Source organism: Chironomus tepperi, unplaced genomic scaffold (assembly GCF_022539635.2).
Source record: "Chironomus tepperi strain 1889 unplaced genomic scaffold, CSIRO-AGI_Ctep_v1 contig_74, whole genome shotgun sequence".
In the NCBI taxonomy this organism is placed as follows: Eukaryota; Metazoa; Arthropoda; class Insecta; order Diptera; family Chironomidae; genus Chironomus; species Chironomus tepperi.
Window position 1 is genome coordinate 1,030,978 of NW_027226196.1, and position 20,936 is coordinate 1,051,913.

The 20,936-nt window shown below is 30.9% G+C and overlaps 2 protein-coding genes and 2 long non-coding RNA genes across 6 annotated transcripts; 3 read left to right on the plus strand and 1 right to left on the minus strand.

The window, feature by feature from the left end:
* Positions 1–692: 692 nt before the first annotated feature.
* On the minus strand, positions 693–4,747 carry spdo (sanpodo). Its single transcript, XM_070654002.1, has 3 exons — positions 2,778–4,747; positions 1,386–1,506; positions 693–1,308 (listed from the first exon to the last, which is right to left on the minus strand). The coding sequence occupies exons 1-3, from the start codon at positions 4,227–4,229 to the stop codon at positions 1,094–1,096; spliced, it is 1,788 nt and encodes a 595-aa protein (XP_070510103.1). The 5' UTR covers positions 4,230–4,747; the 3' UTR covers positions 693–1,093.
* A 5,322-nt stretch (positions 4,748–10,069) lies between these two features.
* On the plus strand, positions 10,070–11,094 carry LOC139085594 (uncharacterized). The gene is made up of 3 exons (XR_011543934.1): positions 10,070–10,239; positions 10,384–10,469; positions 10,530–11,094. It is a non-coding gene; the product is annotated as an uncharacterized lncRNA (long non-coding RNA).
* Positions 11,095–11,219: 125 nt separating this feature from the next.
* Positions 11,220–13,549, plus strand: LOC139085582 (uncharacterized). Of its 3 annotated transcripts, none has more exons than XR_011543931.1 (6): positions 11,220–11,420; positions 11,477–11,562; positions 11,662–12,410; positions 12,555–12,640; positions 12,768–13,056; positions 13,284–13,549. It is a non-coding gene; the product is annotated as an uncharacterized lncRNA (long non-coding RNA). The 3 variants fall into 3 exon arrangements; XR_011543932.1 differs by having other exon boundaries at positions 12,768–12,929; XR_011543930.1 differs by having other exon boundaries at positions 12,768–13,549.
* A 2,247-nt stretch (positions 13,550–15,796) lies between these two features.
* On the plus strand, positions 15,797–17,497 carry LOC139085613 (antigen 5 like allergen Cul n 1-like). The gene is made up of 7 exons (XM_070633699.1): positions 15,797–15,962; positions 16,111–16,202; positions 16,521–16,645; positions 16,781–16,798; positions 16,872–17,028; positions 17,096–17,124; positions 17,260–17,497. Exons 1-7 carry the CDS (start codon positions 15,834–15,836, stop codon positions 17,475–17,477), a joined length of 768 nt encoding a protein of 255 aa, XP_070489800.1. The 5' UTR covers positions 15,797–15,833; the 3' UTR covers positions 17,478–17,497.
* Positions 17,498–20,936: the final 3,439 nt, after the last annotated feature.

Genomic DNA, 20,936 nt, shown 5'->3' on the forward strand with positions numbered 1-20,936 from the left:
TTTCTCGAAATCCCGGTTCCAATCCCGATATCGAGAAAGCATACAACACACTGATATAATGCGTCCTTAGGAGTTTTCGGAAGACGAAGTCTGATTTCCAAGCTGACCAAATGTCAAGTCCTTCCTGCCTTCTGTGAATGCCTTCTTGAATCTTACCTTGTTGAAACTTCTTGGAAGGATAGATTCCAAACCCTCCCAGAAGAGTAGCAGTTTCACAATCAGGATAGCAATGGCATATCAACAATCTATAGTTTCCGATCCCAACATAATGCAAATAGGAATTACGTCGTGGCGCAAAAAAGGTTGCATACCACTGATTTACTGTAATTTCTACAAATTGCTTGTACTCTGGATGCTATAAGTAGGACGGCCATCTATATCCGACCATCGAATATTAATACTTAAAATAGTCCAAAATTACCCAAAAAGTGCCAAACTTAGAAATGCCCCAATTTTTCTCAAAAGTGTCCCGATATTTTGCAAAAATCCTCTGGCCACCCTAGCTATAAGTGAACTACTCAAGGTAGTAAGACATGCATCACAAACTTGATTGCATCTTCCATCCCAAAATACACTAAAACCAATTCCAATTCAGACAGAATCCATAAAAATCGTAAAAAATATTTACGACCTTTTAGAAGCTTTCTAGTTCCATAGCTAGCTGAAAACAACAACAACAACTCATCAACAAATTTAATTTTCATCATCGTCATAAAAAAAAATGATTAAATAAATTTATTTACAAAATTTTCACAGAAAGCATGGTACGTGCTTCCATCCAACGTCATTCACCTTAATAATAATAATAATTTTAATTAATTTTATGCACTTAATAATGTAAAGTACTTAATTGAATGTGTCATTTGATTCAGTATGCATGAAAAGTACGAAAAAAAAAAACTTTTTTTCTATGCTTCTTATTTAGAATTCGTCATGATAAAATGACGACGCTTGACTATGAAAAGTAATGAAAAACTTTTTTTCTTTTTTTATATCTTTGCTCAGCGTTTTTCACAGAAATAAAAAAAAAATAAGTTAAATTAAATTTTCTCATGGAAATTTCTCTCATTTCCCCCAGTCCAGTCCAGCTCCTCTAGTAAATATCAATTCGATTGTCAGGCGGCGGTGAACGACACAGTCTCGATGAGATGACGCCAAGACTAATTAAAAGTAGTATTAATGATGACAGTGCCAACGATATGCCCGTCGTGACATCGTGAAGTGGAAATCCTTTGACAGGCTTCATCAGAAGAAGTACAGTCAATGCACAGCAGTTCATTATAGCAAAAAATGTCATCATTATGAAACCTGTTGTGGTAATAAGATTATTTTTATTAAAAATATTCAGCATGTAGCAATGAGAAAGTTTGTAATATTCAACATACCTGATATGTAGTGACGGTTTGGCAACCAATCGCTATGTCGATATTTAAAGCCCAAAAAGCTAAGAACAACGGTGGCGAATGCTGACATTATTCCAATATCGAGGAACAACGAACGACCAGTCTGTGTAGAATAAAAAATATATTTTTATATTAAAAAGTTTTTGAACAACAAAGCAAGTTAAAATTGTCAACAAACAAGTGAATATTGTGAAGCTATGGGGGCATTTTCTATGACATTTTTGTTTATATTTTATGAGCATTTGATAGAGAGCTTTCGAATTTCTTTTTTTTTTTGTGTTGTTCGTGATTTTATTATCATGAGCAATATTGCATAAAATAACAGACTTTATTGGATAGTTGATAGAGACAAGGTTTTGTGCTTTTAACTTAACTCTCATTAATATTCATGATTGAGTTTTTTTATAGTTTTAATTTAAAGGATTTTTAGGAATTTTGCTATAGAGTCAGTCAAAGAATTCATTATGGACTAGATGATTAAAGTGCAATAGCCTTTCTGAATAGCACAAGTCACTCGAGTGGACATAAATAGACGTTATGACCAATTGATAGCAAGTTAATGTCCAGTTTATGACTAGTTCTTAGGAATTTGAGTAGATTAATCGATCAAGAATCTGACATCAGGTATGTGTGACTCTATCATGGTGTCGGATTCAAACCAAATCTAGTAACAGTCCAGAGACATGCCGGCATACAATGTAATCTAAATTTTTGGATCCTGCACTAAAATGAATCAAAATTGATGACTAGTAAAGGTTGAAACATTATCTGAATTTGAATCGACTTATTTACCATAGGAAACACGACGCTGCAGAGCTTGTTATTCCTTAAGAAGGATGTGCAATCCCTAGACCAATAATGAGCAATTTTGGTGTAAACTTGAATTTTAATCATTCCCTAGTGGGCAAAAGGAATGCTCTCAAGAGCAGAATAAGGTGTGAGTAACGCTCACGTGCATGCTTAACTAGTATACTCACAAAGAACAAGCTCTTAAGAGCATGCTCTTTGCCTGCTACAGAATGACTTAAATTCAAGTTGACACCAAAGTTGCTCACCAATGGTTTAGAGTATACACATCCTCTTAAAGGTATAGCAAACCCCTACAGTATTGTATATCCTGTGTATAAGTCAATTCGATATAGATAATGTTTCGACCGTTATTAGGATTTGTAAGGATTTTTAATTTAAGTATCCCAAAATTCTATTTTAAAGACTGTCTGACACTCTATCAACATCCATTCACATCCCCAAAAAAACCCGCCAATTTTCATTCTAAATAAATTCCTTTTCACTTGTTTGTTGCTATGAATATAACACAGAGAGAGCAACAAAAACACAAAAAAAAAGAATATTGGAAAAATAAAATATACATACATAAAGTGCTGAGATGCTGGAAACACTAGTCATGTAAATGCATAATCCTGAATTGATAACACCACAGAACATTAATAGCAATGAAACAAAACCAATCGTTGCAATAGCTTGTTTGTGTGATTTTAAATTCTTATTCCATGACTTTTCTGTATTTGTTGTTGTCGTCGTTTCATTATAAACTGAGGCAGCTGTATGCACTCGTGGTTGTATAACAGCTGTAGTTCTCTGTTCCAAATTCAATGTCGTTGTGGATGCCATTCGAACCTTTTGATCATATTGTAATCGTTGTGGGGTGAATTCATGCTTACTCGGTGTATTTGATGCTAGTCTTGGATTACTTGCATAGAGATTAAAATTTGACTTGACACGGTATGGTGAATTCTTTGGCGACAATGGTGTCGAGTTTTGTCTTACAAATGGTGATGACTTTTGTGGTGTTGACAGCAATTCATAAAGTTTTTGGGTCGCAAGTAGATTCTTCTTTGGCGTTGATGGCACTTCATCCTCACTTTTTTGCTGAGTTAATTGCTTTTGCGGTGTTCTTTGTGGTGATGTTCTTCTACTTAATGCGACTGCATATGACGGTGGCATTCGGGGTTGTTTAACAGTTACGTCACTATTTAAACACGTCTCCTCCTCATCTGTTGGAATTACAGCATAACGATGGGCTTTACCATTATGCATTTGAATAATCTCATGATTATCATCAACAATTTCTTCATTCTCTTCTGTTGGTACGACTGCATATCTTTGCTGATTCTTTTGATCAAATATAATAAAGGATTTACTACCGAAATCTGTTGAAAAAGCTGGCATCATACCACCTTCCTTTTTGGGTGATGATATAGGCGGTAAGCTTGCAAATTGATCTGAATAGTTGTGTGGCAATTCATCCCCATCATCTTCCGCATCAATGAATCTATCTAAATTCTCTTGACTCTTTGATATAAATCGTGATGCAGTTTGTGGCGGTAAAACAGCATAACGTCCTTGATTGCCTGAACTTAATTCTTCAACTGGCACCAATGCATAACGACCGCTCACTGACTGATTTTGTACATCTGATATAGATCCATAACGACTGCCAGTGGTTGTAATTTGATGTGAAAGTGGTTGCTGTTGCTTATTTCCATCAACAGCAGCTATACGAGATACAATTGGCTTTGGACCGGGTCGTGGTGGCAGGGATAATGGCATTGAATGCTGTTGATGATGACTACAGTTCAAACTCATACCACTATTATTTCTTTGCATTGCATTGGCACTCCTGAGGGAACGATTAGTGGACGCAACGGAATGAAACGAACGAATCGATTCACTCCGATGAACACGAGCAGGAGAATTTTTTATGTTTGCAGCAGTTAATGTTGTTGGACGAGAAATTATTGTTGTTGCTGATGACGGTACTTCATCCTGACAAAAGGCTGGATTTGTATAATTGTGACGAGACATTTCTTACTGATTTATGAATATAATCAAGAGAAATACACAATACGATAAGAATAACAATAAGCACATATGATCGACCGTTGAATTCTTATTGGATATTCTATTCACAAATGTTCTTTGTTTCCTATTAACGGTTTTTTTTTCTGTGGTTTCTACCGAATTTATTTTTTTTATATGTGTTATCAATATTTACACAATTTTTTATCAATGCTCAGCACTTTATCGAGTTTAAACCACTAAATTATCAATAATTTTTCAGTCTTTTAAGCACAAAAATTATTATTCCTCGTTCTAGTTCCTTTCAGTTGGAATGTTAAACTGCATCTGGCGCTTTAAATTATAAAGAATCAAAAAGTGGAAGTAGAGGAACAAGAACGTATATAAAAATATATGTCTATGCATGTATGAGTGTTATGAACACCCGTCGTTGATCGCAATATCCCCTCGCATTAAAAATGTAAGCAGTAACATTAAGAATAGTGCTAACTCATACTTTTAAAGGCACAAAAATTTTTAGCACGTGTTGTGCGCTTTTTGTTCTTCTTCTTCCTTTTAACCACTTCTTATTCATGTATATATACATCATATATCCACATTCGCACTCACACACACTCACATTTATGGACTATTCATTATTTCAATTTAAATTTCTTTTTTGTATCCGTTTTTATTACCTTTTGCCTTCACATTGAAATATTCTTAGGTCTTTATTGTTATTATTCAGTACTGGTGAAAGCTATTTATGCTGGTATGTAAAGTAAATGATAAATTGTTGTTTTCATATTCAAGAATATAATTTAAAATCATTAAAATAAAATTTAAATGGCACTAAAGAAGATTCTTTACATCAACGATGATCACAAATGTTGTGTAATGTTACAGACGTTGATGCGAGGGAAGATTATAAGAGCAAACGGAACTAGGGATTTTTGTCGGATCGAAGTCATATGGATGTCATTAATAAGTTGGAAGAATTATTATTTTTTTGGGTTTTTTTGTCAAAAATTATCAAAATTTTTAAAATACTAGAATTTTGGATTTTTAAGCATGACAGGAAAATTATTGGAAATTATTAGGTCTAATAGCATTCTGAAAAAAATATCAAATTTTGTGATCAAAATCCATAATTTTAATTTTTGTGGCAACTCTATGATGATAAACTAACAGATAAAGAAATTTATATTACTGAACAAATTACAAAGTATGGGGTTCATATTCATCTTTGACAATGACTTTTCAATGTTCTGGTGCATGATAGTCGTTGAAATTTCCAAGATTATTGAAACACTAAAATAATAAATATGGTTGTTACTACAAGTGTTTTCAAATAAATTTGATATGAGTCAATTAATGTTGTTGAAGATACTTTTCACTTCTTCAGTAGGGATTGTTTGGAAATTATGTATGCTTTGCTTAGGGGAGAGGAGAGAGACAGTTTTTTAAGCAATCTGAGAGAGGCCATGGATCACAATTGATCAGTACGGCCAGGAGGTTAGGTTTAGAGAAGGATTTACAATTTTTCTACAAAATACTAATTATGATTCATGATTTTGTTACGGAGCAATACGGTTTGGAGATCTAAATGTACTATTTTCAGCGTTACGTAATTTCCGGACGTTCCTTTTTGTAAAAAATCATTAATTTATATGAATTTTTCATACTAACTCTTCATATCCTCCTAAAGCTCCTTGGTGATCGTCTATCCACAGAGAAGTGACGCAGTTGAGGAAACAATTCATTGAGATTGCAACTTCATCTATCAACGGTATAAAATCCAAATTTTTGCGAATGACCTACAAATCACGATTAGTAAAAGGATTATGTGACATAATTTATGTTCATTTCATATAAAAATCCTTAAAATATTCATGATTTAAATTCGAAATTCCACTTATTTCAGCACAAAACCAATTCAAACAAAATTCAGCAAATTTTAATTGAAAACTATCTCCTTCATTCTTTAAACATCCTTTTTACAAATTCATGATGAATAAATTCCCAATAGGTTACCCTTCCTGAATAGTTTTATCAGCACATTACACCTTGAACTGAGCATAAAAAACCGTTAAAAAAGTTAAAGCAAGACAGTTTGTAAATAGCGAAAATGCAAATTCCTGATAATCTTAATTCTAAATGGTTTAATTTAAAAATTGTTTGCTTTTTTGTGTTCCTTGTGTGTTTTTAAATAATAAAGTATGAACAGTTGGGCAAAAAATGCAGAAGAAATTAATTTTGCAGCTATTATCAATACTCAGCTGTCAATAAATATTATGCTCCAAATAAAGAATTAATAATTCACATTTAAAACCCAAAAAAACATTTGTGTGCTAAAACTAGTCCTTTTAAACGTTTCACAATCATAAAATAAATAAATATTTGACATAAACAGCATATCTGCTCACACAAAAATAGTCATTCCAATAAGAATTCCTATTTAAAGAGTCACATTGTCATAGTGAGGAAAAAAAATACGTTAAAAATGAACCCCTCTAATAATTTTTCTACAACAACAACACAACTACAGTCATAAAGTCTGTCGCATGCTGTACAAACACAACAACAACATAAATAAAAAAATAGAGTAAAGCTGAATAGAACAAAAAAAAAAGTGGAGGAGATTAAAAAAATTATTTAAGTACATAAATATTTATGGTTTTTCATTTAAATTTTAAATTTCTCACACAAAAAAAAAATTATAATGGTCGGAGAATCTCCATTGTTTTAAGAGTACGACACTCGACCATACACCCAAAAGTATGCGAACTCCTATAATTATTGAGTATAGAATTTATTAAGATCATAGGAAATATTTACACTGTGAACTTACTTTGTTAATGAATAAGGCTATTATTATGATAGAGGATTATATATTTTTGATTCAAAATACAATGAATTGTTATTTTTTATGGCATAACTTGGATACCAAAAATGTGGAGCATCATAAATTTATAAAAGCCTATCATAAAGCCATCATTTATTATAGAAAATGATATTTTACGTGAATAAATTAATGATAAAAATAGAAAATTTTACTTTGTATGATATTTTAGTGGTAATTTTAATGGTTTTTGCTGATTTATTGGGTCTTTTGGATATTACGTAACACTAAGAGCTCCTTGAGAGCCATTTCGAGTCGGTGAAACGACTCAATTTTTGGAGGTCCTAAAAAATTATCCCATTGGTCGGGATAAATATTTTTGGGATTTTTGGAGGTACTAAAAAATTATCCCATTGGTCGGGATAAATATTTTTGGGATTTTTGGAGGTACTAAAAAATTATCCCATTGGTCGGGATAAATATTTTTGGGATTTTTGGAGGTACTAAAAAATTATCCCATTGGTCGGGATAAATATTTTTGGGATTTTTGAGGTACTAAAAAATTATCCCATTGGTCGGGATAAATATTTTTGGGATTTTTGGAGGTACTAAAAAATTATCCCATTGGTCGGGATAAATATTTTTGGGATTTTTGGAGGTACTAAAAAATTATCCCATTGGTCGGGATAAATATTTTTGGGATTTTTGAGGTACTAAAAAATTATCCCATTGGTCGGGATAAATATTTTTGGGATTTTTGGAGGTACTAAAAAATTATCCCATTGGTCGGGATAAATATTTTTGGGATTTTTGGAGGTACTAAAAAATTATCCCATTGGTCGGGATAAATATTTTTGGGATTTTTGGAGGTACTAAAAAATTATCCCATTGGTCGGGATAAATATTTTTGGGGTACTAAAAAATTATCCCATTGGTCGGGATAAATATTTTTGGATTTTTGGGGTACTTAAAAATTATCCCATTGGTCGGGAAAAATATTTTTGGATTTTTGGAGGTACTAGAAAATTATCCCATTGGTCGGGATAAATATTTTTGGATTTTTGGAGGTACTAAAAAATTATCCCATTGGTCGGGATAAATATTTTTGGGATTTTTGGAGGTACTAAAAAATTATCCCATTGGTCGGGATAAATATTTTTGGATTTTTGGAGGTACTAAAAAATTATCCCATTGGTCGGGATAAATATTTTTGGGATTTTTGGAGGTACTAAAAAATTATCCCATTGGTCGGGATAAATATTTTTGGATTTTTGGAGGTACTAAAAAATTATCCCATTGGTCGGGATAAATATTTTTGGAGGTACTAAAAAATTATCCCATTGGTCGGGAAAAATATTTTTGGATTTTTGGAGGTACTAGAAAATTATCCCATTGGTCGGGATAAATATTTTTGGGGTAATTAAAAAATTATCCCATTGGTCGGGATAAATATAATTTTATAATCCTTCTGTCCTTCACAGTTTGTCAAAACAAAATCAACAAGGTAAATCATAAAATTAAGTTAATTACAATTTTTTTTATCATTTAAATATCAATTTTCATCTGTACATCCCCTCAAGTGAATAATTATGAATAATAAAATTATAATTCATAAAATTATTCATTCTGTTTCTCTCTCACTTGTGCTTTATTTTTCAATTCACTAATTATTCTTCACCACTTACGGTACACCAATGAAATATAAACTTTATCCAATGATGGTTTTTAATTTGTTGCTAACGAAAAAAAAAATAAATTAAATAAAAATAATAAACGAGTGGAAAAGTGGTGGCACATGAATAAATGGAAATAACTCATCTGTAAAAATTACCCCAAAAAATGTTTTTTGCACTGTAAAAAGTTCTTATTTTTATATAAAAAAAATTGAATAAATTTATCCCCAATACGCCCTTCGAATATGCTAACAACTTTTTCCGCAAGCTTTTCTGCTTGTTGTTTCCCATTTTTCTCTTTTTTTTCATAAGCCATAGCTCAGTCAAGAGCTTACAAATAGTTCGTTGAGACGGAATTTTGTTGCATAATTTTTATTTTCACGAGACTTGATAAAATGAAAGTATGAAACTGACATGCAGAAAAAAAGTTTATTTTAGAGAGCTTTAAGCACTTTTATATTGAAACTAAAATACAGAAGGCTGAAGGTATTATATGGCATTTTTGTACATAAGAAAATACTTAGAGATACAGGAAGATTTAAATGTTTTGGATTTATGTATTATATTTCAATTTTCTAATGTATTTCCGCTTAGTCGACTTGGATTTTGGATGGAGAAGTTAAATTGTGTCGACTTGACTCCCGAGCGTTACAAGTGAAGAAGGCTCAACCATGGAATACTTAAGACCTTGCCAAAGCAGTCATAAAGATGTGTAATGTAGACCGATTCCATTGATGTTGATGAAATAACTTTGACGGAATTTTAAACGCTCCGTGATGCACTTTTATTCATTGGTGTTGTTGCATCGGGCCTCTTCGTGAAATCTGAGTCAATTTAGAGCTCTTGACTATCTAAATCAATGAATTGGACGTCATAATCAACTCTAAGCACACAATTAATGATTACACGGATAAAAAGGGGACCTTCTTAAATTGTGTAACGCTATTTTAGACCCCTTTAATTCACCATTACGCTATAAAACAAAATCATGAATCACCGTTTGGACTACGTGACAAAATTATGAGAGTTACGTGATTTCCTAATATTCCCACACTATTTTAATAATAAAGTGTATAATGAAACAATAACAGTATCTTGCATTACTGATAAATGATTATCAATTGAACCTAGGGAAGTGAATTTTTCGGTAGTAAATCTGATTTATTTACTTCCGTACTTCAATCCTTATCTTATCAATATTCGAAAGCTTGTCAAAGGTTGAGGAGATAAATTTTGAAAAACGGAGAAAAACATCAAACATAGCACTAGTATTACTAATAATCTCCACATTCCCACCCCTTGATATCATTTTGATAAGCCAATAAAGTAATATTTATACCTTTTTTAGGTGTATTTTTATGAAACATTTAGTCAATAGTAAAACAAATATAGAAAACAGACAAAATGTGTTGTGGTTCATCAAGAATTTTTGGAGTGACTGCCGGAGTATTTTATACGTTATTTGCATGTCTTGCACTTTACATAACAAGCTACTTTTATTCTAATCATGTTGACGGTGAAGGTAGTTAGTTTTTTATGATTATGAGTGACTTTTTGTTAGTGTCTTAAAGTCATAAGTCAGTTAATTGATAAAAAATCCAGATTTAAACCTCATTTTGGATTAGGCTCAGACACTCAATGACATTACTAATTTCATCATTTTCAGACGACCGACTCAAATTACGTATTATTATTGCAACAACAGTAGTTGATATTATTGCCGGCATCGTACTAATCGTCGGAACAGTAATGGTAAGTTTACAGCGTAAATACTTTTTTTTGTGATATGTCATATAAATTTTTCATTCGCAGATAAAGCCTTATTTGATTAAATTTTTTCTGGTTGTCTTAGTCATTGGCAGAATAATATATGCAGTTGGCTTAATTTATCTAATATACTTGATTTATGGTGGACAAATTAATGTTGTAACATTTTTAGTTCCTTTTGTATTTATAGTGGTTCCTACTGGATTCATTTTTATTATAATTTTAGATTTTTATAAAAATATTAAGAAAATGGCTAATGGTAATTTATCAAACTTGAGTATTTATATGTAAGCTTAGATTTCTAAAATCCTACAATGTCATACTCAAACCGAATAGCACAAATCGGTTGATCGTTCACAAAATTAAATCCTAGAGCTGTGTGACTCTAACTTGGAGCTGGATTCAGTTTAAATTCGGCACCATTTCAGATTCACGGTCTAGTAAGGGTTTTCGATACCGAGAAGTCCATCTCGAGAGCCTTTTCGGGAAATCTCGGTCTCGACCTTGAGGTCTAGTGCCGGATTTTTTATCAATTAGCCGATTTGTGCTATTCGATCAAGATTTAATTTATTCTCAATTAATTCAATAAAAGATTCTATTTTTAAAAGAATTTATTGTGTGTAAATATAATAAATGGTGAAATTTTAATCGCAATCTCTTTCAGAAAAGATATGATAAAAGTTATTGAATTTCAAAATAATTACAAAAGTTCTTCAAGTATCTTTGAACTTTCAAACGATTAAGTCTTCCAAAATATGGAAAGTTTACTTCGAAAGAAAATTATTGGGATAATATTTGCATGGCTGCATACGATAATTGGATCAATTGTTCTTACTGTAACAAGTGTATTCTATATTTATGTATACACACAGAAATTTTATAAATATTCTTATCTTAGACGTGAGATATTCTTTGATGGAGTAATTGTTGCTGATGGTAAATTTGGAATTTCTAATTAAAGGAACTTTAAAAATTTTGCCTAAAAATTTCAGTGTATACATTAATTTGCATGATTGCTTTTGTTGTGTTTACCACTGATATCATTTTTGGACTAGTATTGAACATGGGAATTCAGCGAGTAAGAAATGATAAAAAATTACAATTTACAGGACTATGCTTATTGGAAACGCAATAAGCGATTGGTTCCAAAATACTTAACATCTTAATTTTCTTACAGAGCAGTAAATACACGATCAAAATATTTCTCATTACCCTAGTCATCAACAGACTAGTATTGGCATTAGATATATTCTTGTTGATTATCACATCTTTTGATTTAGCACTTGGAATTATTTTTCTATTTTCAATAGCAGTCGCTTTGTTATTGATCACATCTTCGATCTGCTTTGTCTTTGTTTATCGACTTTACAAGGGACTGGAATGTGACATTTTAATTAACAATTCTGTTAATATGGCAAGTGATGCAAAGGAAATCTAAATAAAATATCCAAATTTTGAAAAATATTGTCATGTGTATACCACTAAATTATATAGAACCTGCATACTTAAATAATTAAATTATTACTCTAATAAATTCCATAAAAATTTATCAAATGCTAAAATAAATTTTAAACTCGATAAAAATTCATCAGATAAGAAACAAAGCTACAAAAGTGAACAACTGACAAGAACATTGTCTTGAACTGTTAAGTGACTGGACAGAAATTAAAAATATCTATTAAATAATGAGATCTTTTCCCGTCGTACCTAATTCAACTATTTCTAAAGAAAAGCAGCCTCTGTGTAGGAAATTCTGCTGCTGCTATTCATTAAAATCTGGTGGATTAGTTCTGGGAACATTTCACATAATTTTCGGAATTTTAATTTTTATTGGTTCACTGTATGTTGTAGTCCACTCTTTCAAGAAAGATTACAATTCTTATCATTTAATGAAAATTAATAGTGAACAGATACCCAGAATGTATGGTGAGTTGCTAGGTTTAGAATGTTTTGTTTAAATCAGAGTTGCAAAACAGGTGCCTGTGACAGGCGAAAACCGTACAAATTCTTGATAATTTAACGTTTTGCAACCCTGGTTTAAATTAAAATTGAATAAATTTCAAATTCCAGCTTATATTGCGATTTTCACAAGTATTGCTTCATATTCTGTCATTGATACTATTTTTGGATTTTTGGTGATTTTCGGAGTGATTCAGGTATGATTGTGAACAAAGTTAAGAGGATTCAAGTGACGGAGACTTTTAAAATCCTGTCAGAATTGATTCTGAATGTGTAATTTAATGAAATTTTAAATTATTTTAATTCTCTTTCAAATTTATCCAGGAAAGTTACCGAAAACTCAAACTATTCATCCTAGAACTGATCATCAGTAGACTAATATATTCAATTCATATTATATTCTTCATTTTATCCTGCATTACAACTGGTGCTGATACTACAATTGGAGGATTCCTATATTTTACTGGATTATTCTTTTTAATTTGGGTAATATTTATTACTCCAAGCATTTTCACCTTCATAAACATCTATAGTCTCTACATTGAGGTTTTAAATAAAAGAAATCAATTAAAATTGGCTCATGTGATGTTTGTAGGGAGAGTCGTCGCATAAAGTTCGTGTTTTCAAATTAAAGAGCAGATTCTCGGATAGCACAAATCAGTTAATTGATCCAAAATCCAACAAAAGACCGATGTAGCTCTGACATGTTGCCGGATTTAAACCGAATTTGACACAAAGTTAGAGTCACGCCTAGAGCTGAATTGTTGATCATTTAACTAATTTGTACTATCAGGCAAGGAACAAGCGTGCGAAATTGATTAAAATGATTTAAATTGACAGGGATAAGATTGATCAGTTCAACACTCTTGGCAGACTTTAAAGCTGAAATCGAAAATCAACATCACACTATTTTAGATCTAATCTTCATCAACAGTCAATTCGAGCAACTTTATCTTTGGAACGTCACTGCTTAACGACCCCCAAATTAAAATCAATTTATGAATATATGATAATAAATTAAATGCCGAATAAAATTTTATTGATGTTCTGTCCGCTTAATATTAAAAATTCTATCCAAATAAGCGTCATCCCAGTCTATTTACATTTGTGAGCTTTATTTCAAAAAAAAAAAAATAATAAAAATTATTCTCATCTGCAATAAAATTTAGATCATAAATTTGTCGTTCCTACTTTTTTTTGTTAGTTTCCACTATGATATCTCCACATACTGCAAAGCAAAGCGAACATAAATCATAATAGAGGAACGGAACATGGCTATAAAAATAGTTTGCACACAACAGGAATGAGAGAGTGCGAGAGATAAAGTTTACATTCTGTGTCTGATTAAATAAAATTATTGCACACGTTGGGCCACCTGTGAATGACACTCACATGCACGCTCTTTTTTTTTGCCCTACTCTAATGTACAGTCGCGGTACTAACAATGATTTTATTTATATCTAAAACTATTTTTTTTATTTTTTTGGTGAGTGCTTTAGAGCTTTTGGGTACAGAATAGAAATGAAATGGATTATGGAGATAGTTTTATTTCTTTATTTGTCTGTAATAAATATTTCATTTCATATACAAACATGAATCTTTTTTTAGGAGATGTTAAAATACGGAAATATGTGGCAAATTTCTCGTTCTCATTTTACATTGGGTTGGAAAAATTAAGCAACAGAGAAAAAAAACCGGAAAAGGACTGTCCAGTCTTATTTTCCTGCTCATTCACATTTACATTTGTGTTTAGGATTTATTGTAAAGGAGTGCCAGTTGGTTTACTTTAAGGTTGTATAAAATTTAGGTTGTGAAAAAATCAGAGTTTGAACTCAACTCGGGTTTTGGATGGAAAAATTGACTGTCCTTGTTAATGCAAACTGAACAGGATCACTCAACCTTCCAGCTTTGATTCCATGAGCGCCACATCCAAGGGAGTAAGGAATTAAATGCTCAAATCCATAGCTGTATACTTTGTTTACGTTTAATAGCTAGTGAAAGTTAAATGAGTAGGATAGAATAAAGAAGATTCAAAATATTATGATATTCTTCAGTTTGTTCTTAATATAGAGTAAGTGAACTCTATTCTGGCTCTCTCGTTGAGTTCCTTAGCATTTGGTGCATGTTGATCCATCGCACCCTGAGTCTTGAAGGGAAACTTTCGATAAAAACAATATTGAACTTTGTATTGCTAATTTGAAGATAGAAGTCAGCGATAGGACAACTTTAGATGTCATCTGAGGGAGCCCATGGATCAAAATAGATTTGTACGGCCAGTGATGTAAGTAAGTCTGATCTTCATCTCCAGTAAATGCGACTACAGTTTACCCTTTATAATTTTTTAGGAGGTATCTGTCAATAAAATGACCTGAAGGAACTGTAATCCTATTCATCATTACAATCTGTTGTCCTGTATACCTCACATATACAAAAATCTATTAAATGAAAATTGACGCAAAAAAATTCACAACTCCAAACAATCAACTCCCAAAACAATCCATCGGCACACGTCACACATTATTCCCTTAAAATTGAAAACATCCTCATACATTTACACACACAAAAAAAAATGTATTAAAGAGCATCTGTCGCTCTCATATTCCTTCTGCATCATTAATCATTCATTTTTAATATTCATCAGGCATCAACACTTTCAGAATTTTTCATTTTTTGGCATGAATAAATATTATTTTTTTTTTACATCGCTCAGTTCGTACATGAACAAAAAAAAATTGTATATGAATAATTTAAAGGTATGAAAGTAAAAATGTGTATGAAAAAACCAGACAGGATGTTGTGCATTTCATGACTAATCAGCTTGAAATTTATTAAAGGTAATCGTATTTACTTCGACTTTTTTTTCCACCAGCTTTCCCATTAACTGTGTAAATATTTAAAGCTTTTTCGGACCTGTTTGTGTGCGTAGCTGATGAAAGCAACTTTTTTTTTGGATGCTGATTTAAATAAATTTTGATTGAGTTTGAAACAAATTGAATCAGTAGAATTTCAATTAATTTGACTTTTTTTGCTATGTTCAGATTAAATAAAACTGATTTTTATGTATTTTAAATTAATCTCATTCACAGTCTTTTAGAAGCAAATTTTGCAAAAATATCAATAAAAATGTGAGGGTGCAATAAACTTTAAAAATATATGTATTTTCAAAAAAATTTATGGTATGTGGAAGAACTGACAAATTCCTGATTGCTCATAAAACAAGTTATTTAAGTTGGGACAATAAAAGTTGAATCCAAATCTTCTTCAAATATCAATCAAAGTGTTGGAAAGAAAAAAAGAAGAATTTTTCGATAAAGACACAAACTTTATCCGAATATGTTTAGTTGACGGCGAGCTTCCGAGATTTGAGGAATTGAAAAAGAAAAATCAAAAATGAAGAATTTATTCTTCATTAAAGTGGTTATATTCTCAAGTGTGGTTGCCATTGTGTTTGGTCAGGATTATTGCGATCGTAAATTATGTGGTAGTAAAGGGCCTCATGTTGGATGTAAAAATCCTGGTGTAAGTGAAGTTGTGATTTTGCTAAAATATTGTGTAATATTTAGAATAAAATAGTGAAAAATCAAAAAATTAAAGCTCAAACTTTCAAGACTCTAAAAAACTCTATTTCATAATGTGCATCTAATGTAAAATATTTGAATATTTCTAGAAATTCTCCTTTTTCTGTCCAAAAGATAGGACAGCAGTTACTCTTTCTGAAAACGATAAAGAAACGATTCTTGATAGTCATAATTCATTCAGGTGAGTAAAAGTATTTTTATAATAACACATTTTGTGGAATAAAACAGAGTCAGGTGCTTAATAAAAGTTGAATTTCTGTGAAAATATCATAGACTACACACATAAGCAAAACAAATTGGTTAATCGATCCAAAAACCTAATGCCAGGGAGCTGTAACTCTGATATGTTTCCGGACTTAAATCCTATTTGGCACCAAGTCAGAGTTACACTGACCTGGTGCCAGATTTTTGATAATTTAACCGACTTGTTCTATTCGACACGTACATAAATCTTTTAAAATCTAAAAGTAGTACAAATGCTTATTCTTATCTCAATCAGAAATATAATTGCATCTGGAAGTATTGGAAGCTTTTGTTCAGCTAGTAGAATGGCAACAATGCAATGGTCAACTGAGTTGGAAAATCTCGCAAAATTAAACGTTCTTCAGTGCAAAATGAATGCTGGTAAGATTGAGTGTCAGATAAAGAAGCTTTGAAAGCATAAAGCCGATCAAATTAGAAGTTTTTATTGCTCTGACATTTTTTGGATTTTTTGTTTTAAAAATTTTAACTTTTTTTCTAAATTTTTTAAAAAAACAGATACTTGCAGAAACACATGTAAGCATGTTCATTAATTTATTTAAAAACTACTCTTTCATTCAAGTCTATATTTATATGTCAATATAAACAGTTGAATTCAAAAATGTTGGACAAAATTTAGCACTTCAACAACAAACAGGATCATTTATGGCTACAACAACTGCAATAATTAAGACTATTCAATCCTGGTTCTATGAATATCGACAAACTAATCAAACGACTGTCGATAGTTGTTGTGGGAAAAATTTGTAAGAAAAGTTTTTTCAAGTTTTTTTTCTTAAAATGCTTTGATGAAATAATTTTTCTCCCTTCTAGCCTGGAATATGAACATTTTCTGCAAATGGGTAAGTTATGTTTATTTTACTAAAGTATTTCTTAATGACCTTATGAAGAGTTTCTCTAAGGATGTCTCTAAAAATTCTCAATTTTTGACTGTAGAATTTCACAAATAAAATAAATTAAAATTATCTTTAAAACAGTTAACGACAGAGCAACTCACATAGGATGTGCCATATCCAGATTCTCAGACACCACCAAAAATGTCCTTATTGCATGCAATTATGCATCAGGAAATGCTTATCGACATAAAGTTTACAAGTGCGGAAAATCTGCTACTGAATGCTCTAGAGGAACAAATCCACGATATAAAGCACTGTGCAATGTCAATGAACCTATCGATGCTAATCAAATGTATTAATAAAATGCGCAATCAGTTGAATTTATGAATAAAAATTTGCACATTTTTTAAATGAAAAATATTGCTTTATTTTTAACAGTGTGCTAACTGAATTAAAGCAGTTGATAGTAAATTTGGAAGTGAATATAAATGTTTAGTTTTAAAATAATTTGGGTTAATGTGTTAATGCATTGACTTTTTTGTGTGATTTGCAAATTATTTACTCAATATTTATTTTATAGGCATTAAAATTGGATGATTTATTTGGCAAATATTTAATGAGCAAAGCTTGTTGTCTGGATTGACTAATATTTTATTGACTCTATCCACAGGTCGGGCAGTGATCACCAGAACATGGAGGACAGACTGGAAAAAATATAAATTTTTCAAAATTTTCTTAATTTTCTTAGATTGTTCCTTACTGTTTAATGCAATCATACTGATGCTATACGTAATTAAAAAGATTGCAGAATAGTTTATAGTCATTGTATAAAAGTGAAAAACAGATTCCTGTTACTTTAAATTCTACACTAAAACTGAAGCTTCTAATTCAAGTAAATATTTATTGAAATTTATGCAATTCTAAAATTATTAATAATTTCAAAAGTTGACCTGAAATTAATAAGTTCGACATATAAGTAATTGAATAAATTCCAAGACCTGGACATTTATAATTGTCAACAGCTATTTAACCACATGGACAGTCACTGTCAGGACATGGTGGACACACTGAAAATCTATATTTAATTTAAAAACTCAAAACCAGAGCTCGAAGTTGACTAGAATTTTTTAGGGAAAAGTAAACTCGAGTCCATGTAAAATTCGTGTCGTTTTCGAGATCTGCAGGGAAACTTAGCTGTTAAAGCCACAAATCCTATCCAAATGCATGTGAAAAATGTAACAAAATTAAAATTCATTATAAGTATTTTGAAATTAAAAACGATCAGATTCTTATTGTTCGATTGCTTTGCAACAAGTGGCAATTAGGTTTTAGTAAAAACATTTTTTATTATACAAAACTTTAGTATTCGTAATTGATTTTTTGGATTTCACAATTACGGCTTTCAGATTTTATAAGCTTCAATATAGTTTAGTTTAACATTTCAAAAAGCAGTTCAATAAAACATGCATTCTTCACTGTCGGTGTATTCTGGATTATGTTTACAATACTTTTCAAGATCTGGTCCTAAAGTTTAAAGACATAAAAGTTAAATTGAATTTTAATTTTTTTTTTGTTTTGTTTTCTTACTTTGGTTGTTAAAGTCAGGATCTGGATAACTGTACTCTGCAACAATACAGCAAAGGAACAAAACACATACAAAAAGCATCAAAAATTTCAAATCCATAATTCTTTGTTCACGTTACACTTAAGTTTGATAGAAAACTGAGATTTATTTTAAATAAATGTTGAATTTATTGATTTTAATTAAAGTAAATCAAATTTATAATGTGTGAAATTATTAAAATTTCCATTAAATTTGCTTTGTCACTCAATTCAAAATTATTACTTTTATTTTATTAATTGATCATGCAATTCTGATTCATTTATGAATATTAAAACATTTATTTACTTACTTACTTACTTACTTACTTACTGAAACCAGGCTCCGAAATGGAGCATAGGTTATTACAAAAAGCCTTCCATCTGACTCTATTGCTGGTTAAATACATTGATTTGTTCATTAAATTAATATTTATTTTCATATCTACAATCTGAATACCTTGGATCACTTCTACATATTGAAGGATCATATTTCCATCGTCTTGAAGATCGTTCATTTTCATCTAAAAAATCGATCAATAAAATTCAAGAAATTTTAAATATTCCTAACTTTCTTTCTTTTTAAACTTCAACATCCAAAGCGTAAACATCTTTAGTCCTAAAAGCTATCAAGTCTAAGCTAATGACAAGTAATTTTAAATTCATTTATTGTTATCTAAATAAGTGGACTGATCTGGTTTTCTGCTGATTCACACAATAACTGAAGGGAGCTTTTAATTCTATATCTTGATTTATTTAATAAAAGTAACTGGAAATAGAGCTAAAAAGACTAAAATAATTATGGTAAAAGAATAAACAATCTAAATTTATTAATAATTTTGAAAAAATTAAATCAAAATCAACTATATAAAGTCCGATTTATGTACTTAGTCCATACTTTACTTTAAAGAAAACCAATTTAAAACAGCAAGTTATGGATTAAAGAATATGGATAGCATAATTTGGAGTTTGGTACACAGTAAATGTGATCTTGAAGAATATCAAAATCGTGTTGACTTGGAATGCGTCTACAAACTTTATAATTACTGTGGACCTCACATTGTGGAACTTCTAGTGTGAACTGTATTCTGAAAAAGGAGGAAAAAAAAATATTTTAAATGATCAATTTCTTAAGTTGGTCATTAAATTAGATTTTAGAAGAATTATGTAGCTTCAAAACCATATTGCTTCAATGGCACACAGCGCGATGCCGGATTTTTTTCGAATTCAATTTTAAACCATAGTCACGGTAAACTAAGGCACAAATTTCCAATAATTTTGGAAATGTATTACTTACGTCTATAATCAAAATTTTTCAATCTTTCCAATTCTCCTTGATCCGATGCTACATAAGATGCAAATGAAACAATTGCAAAAAGTACAAAAAATAATAATTTCATTTTTAAAAACTTTGTAAATTCCTCTTTTGTGCAACCAAAGATGAAGACTGAATCTACGATTAATGAAAATTTTTATTTATACTGTAAATGAAATTTTTTTTTAATTTTATGGCTGTCATTTTAGAAAATGTCAAGATTGTCAAGTGAATGAACTAAGTAGAGGCGTATTTGGAGGGCTTTTAGGTGAACAAACCTTATATTTTTAAGAAAAAATTCTTTAATTTGCTAGGGTTTTTTGTGGAAATCCTCCAAAACTCCTAAAATCCATATATGAGAATTCAATAACAAATCTAAAGCAATCCAGTAACAGGTGAGCTGCTTATTTTTAAAATGTGATGAAATTAATTGAAATCGTGATGTAAAAGTGTAAAAATATTTAGGTATGGGACCATTCAATTATTACGTATTAAGAAATTTCAATTTTTTGAATCGACTCCTTTCGGTAACCTCAATGTTTGAAGCATAACAAATTCTCAAGACTCCCTCACGTTCCCTAAAAGCGTAGTTATGGTGTCTTAAACACTTACTTACTGGAACCATGCTCCGACTTAGAGTCTATGTTGCTACAAAATGCTTTTAATCTGACTCTGTTGTTGACTGGATCGCAAAACTTGGGCAAATTCTCAGTTTTGACATCTAATTAGCATTCTTTAATTACTGTCCTACGCCATGTTGGACACCTTTTCACTTGTGGATTCCAGCCAAAGGCAGTATAACACGCTTGTGTATCTCCTCCCGCTACAACACTATTACATGACATAACTTGGGGTCTAGTATATTTAAAAAAGAAATTAATGTCATTTTTGTTGGAATGGATAC

What these genes read in the sequence shown, in the direction of transcription:
- spdo (XM_070654002.1), bottom strand. Translation starts at nt 4,229, where the DNA reads ATGTCTCGTCACAATTATACAAATCCAGCCTTTTGTCAGGATGAAGTA. An exon ending in CCAGCATCTCAGCACTTTAT is followed by an intron (nt 1,507 to 2,777) that starts GTATGTATATTT and finishes TATTCTACACAG; the next exon opens with ACTGGTCGTTCGTTGTTCCT. An exon ending in AAACCGTCACTACATATCAG is followed by an intron (nt 1,309 to 1,385) that starts GTATGTTGAATA and finishes TTACCACAACAG; the next exon opens with GTTTCATAATGATGACATTT.
- LOC139085613 (XM_070633699.1), top strand. Translation starts at nt 15,834, where the DNA reads ATGAAGAATTTATTCTTCATTAAAGTGGTTATATTCTCAAGTGTGGTT. An exon ending in TTGGATGTAAAAATCCTGGT is followed by an intron (nt 15,963 to 16,110) that starts GTAAGTGAAGTT and finishes GAATATTTCTAG; the next exon opens with AAATTCTCCTTTTTCTGTCC. An exon ending in AGTTGTTGTGGGAAAAATTT is followed by an intron (nt 17,029 to 17,095) that starts GTAAGAAAAGTT and finishes TCTCCCTTCTAG; the next exon opens with CCTGGAATATGAACATTTTC.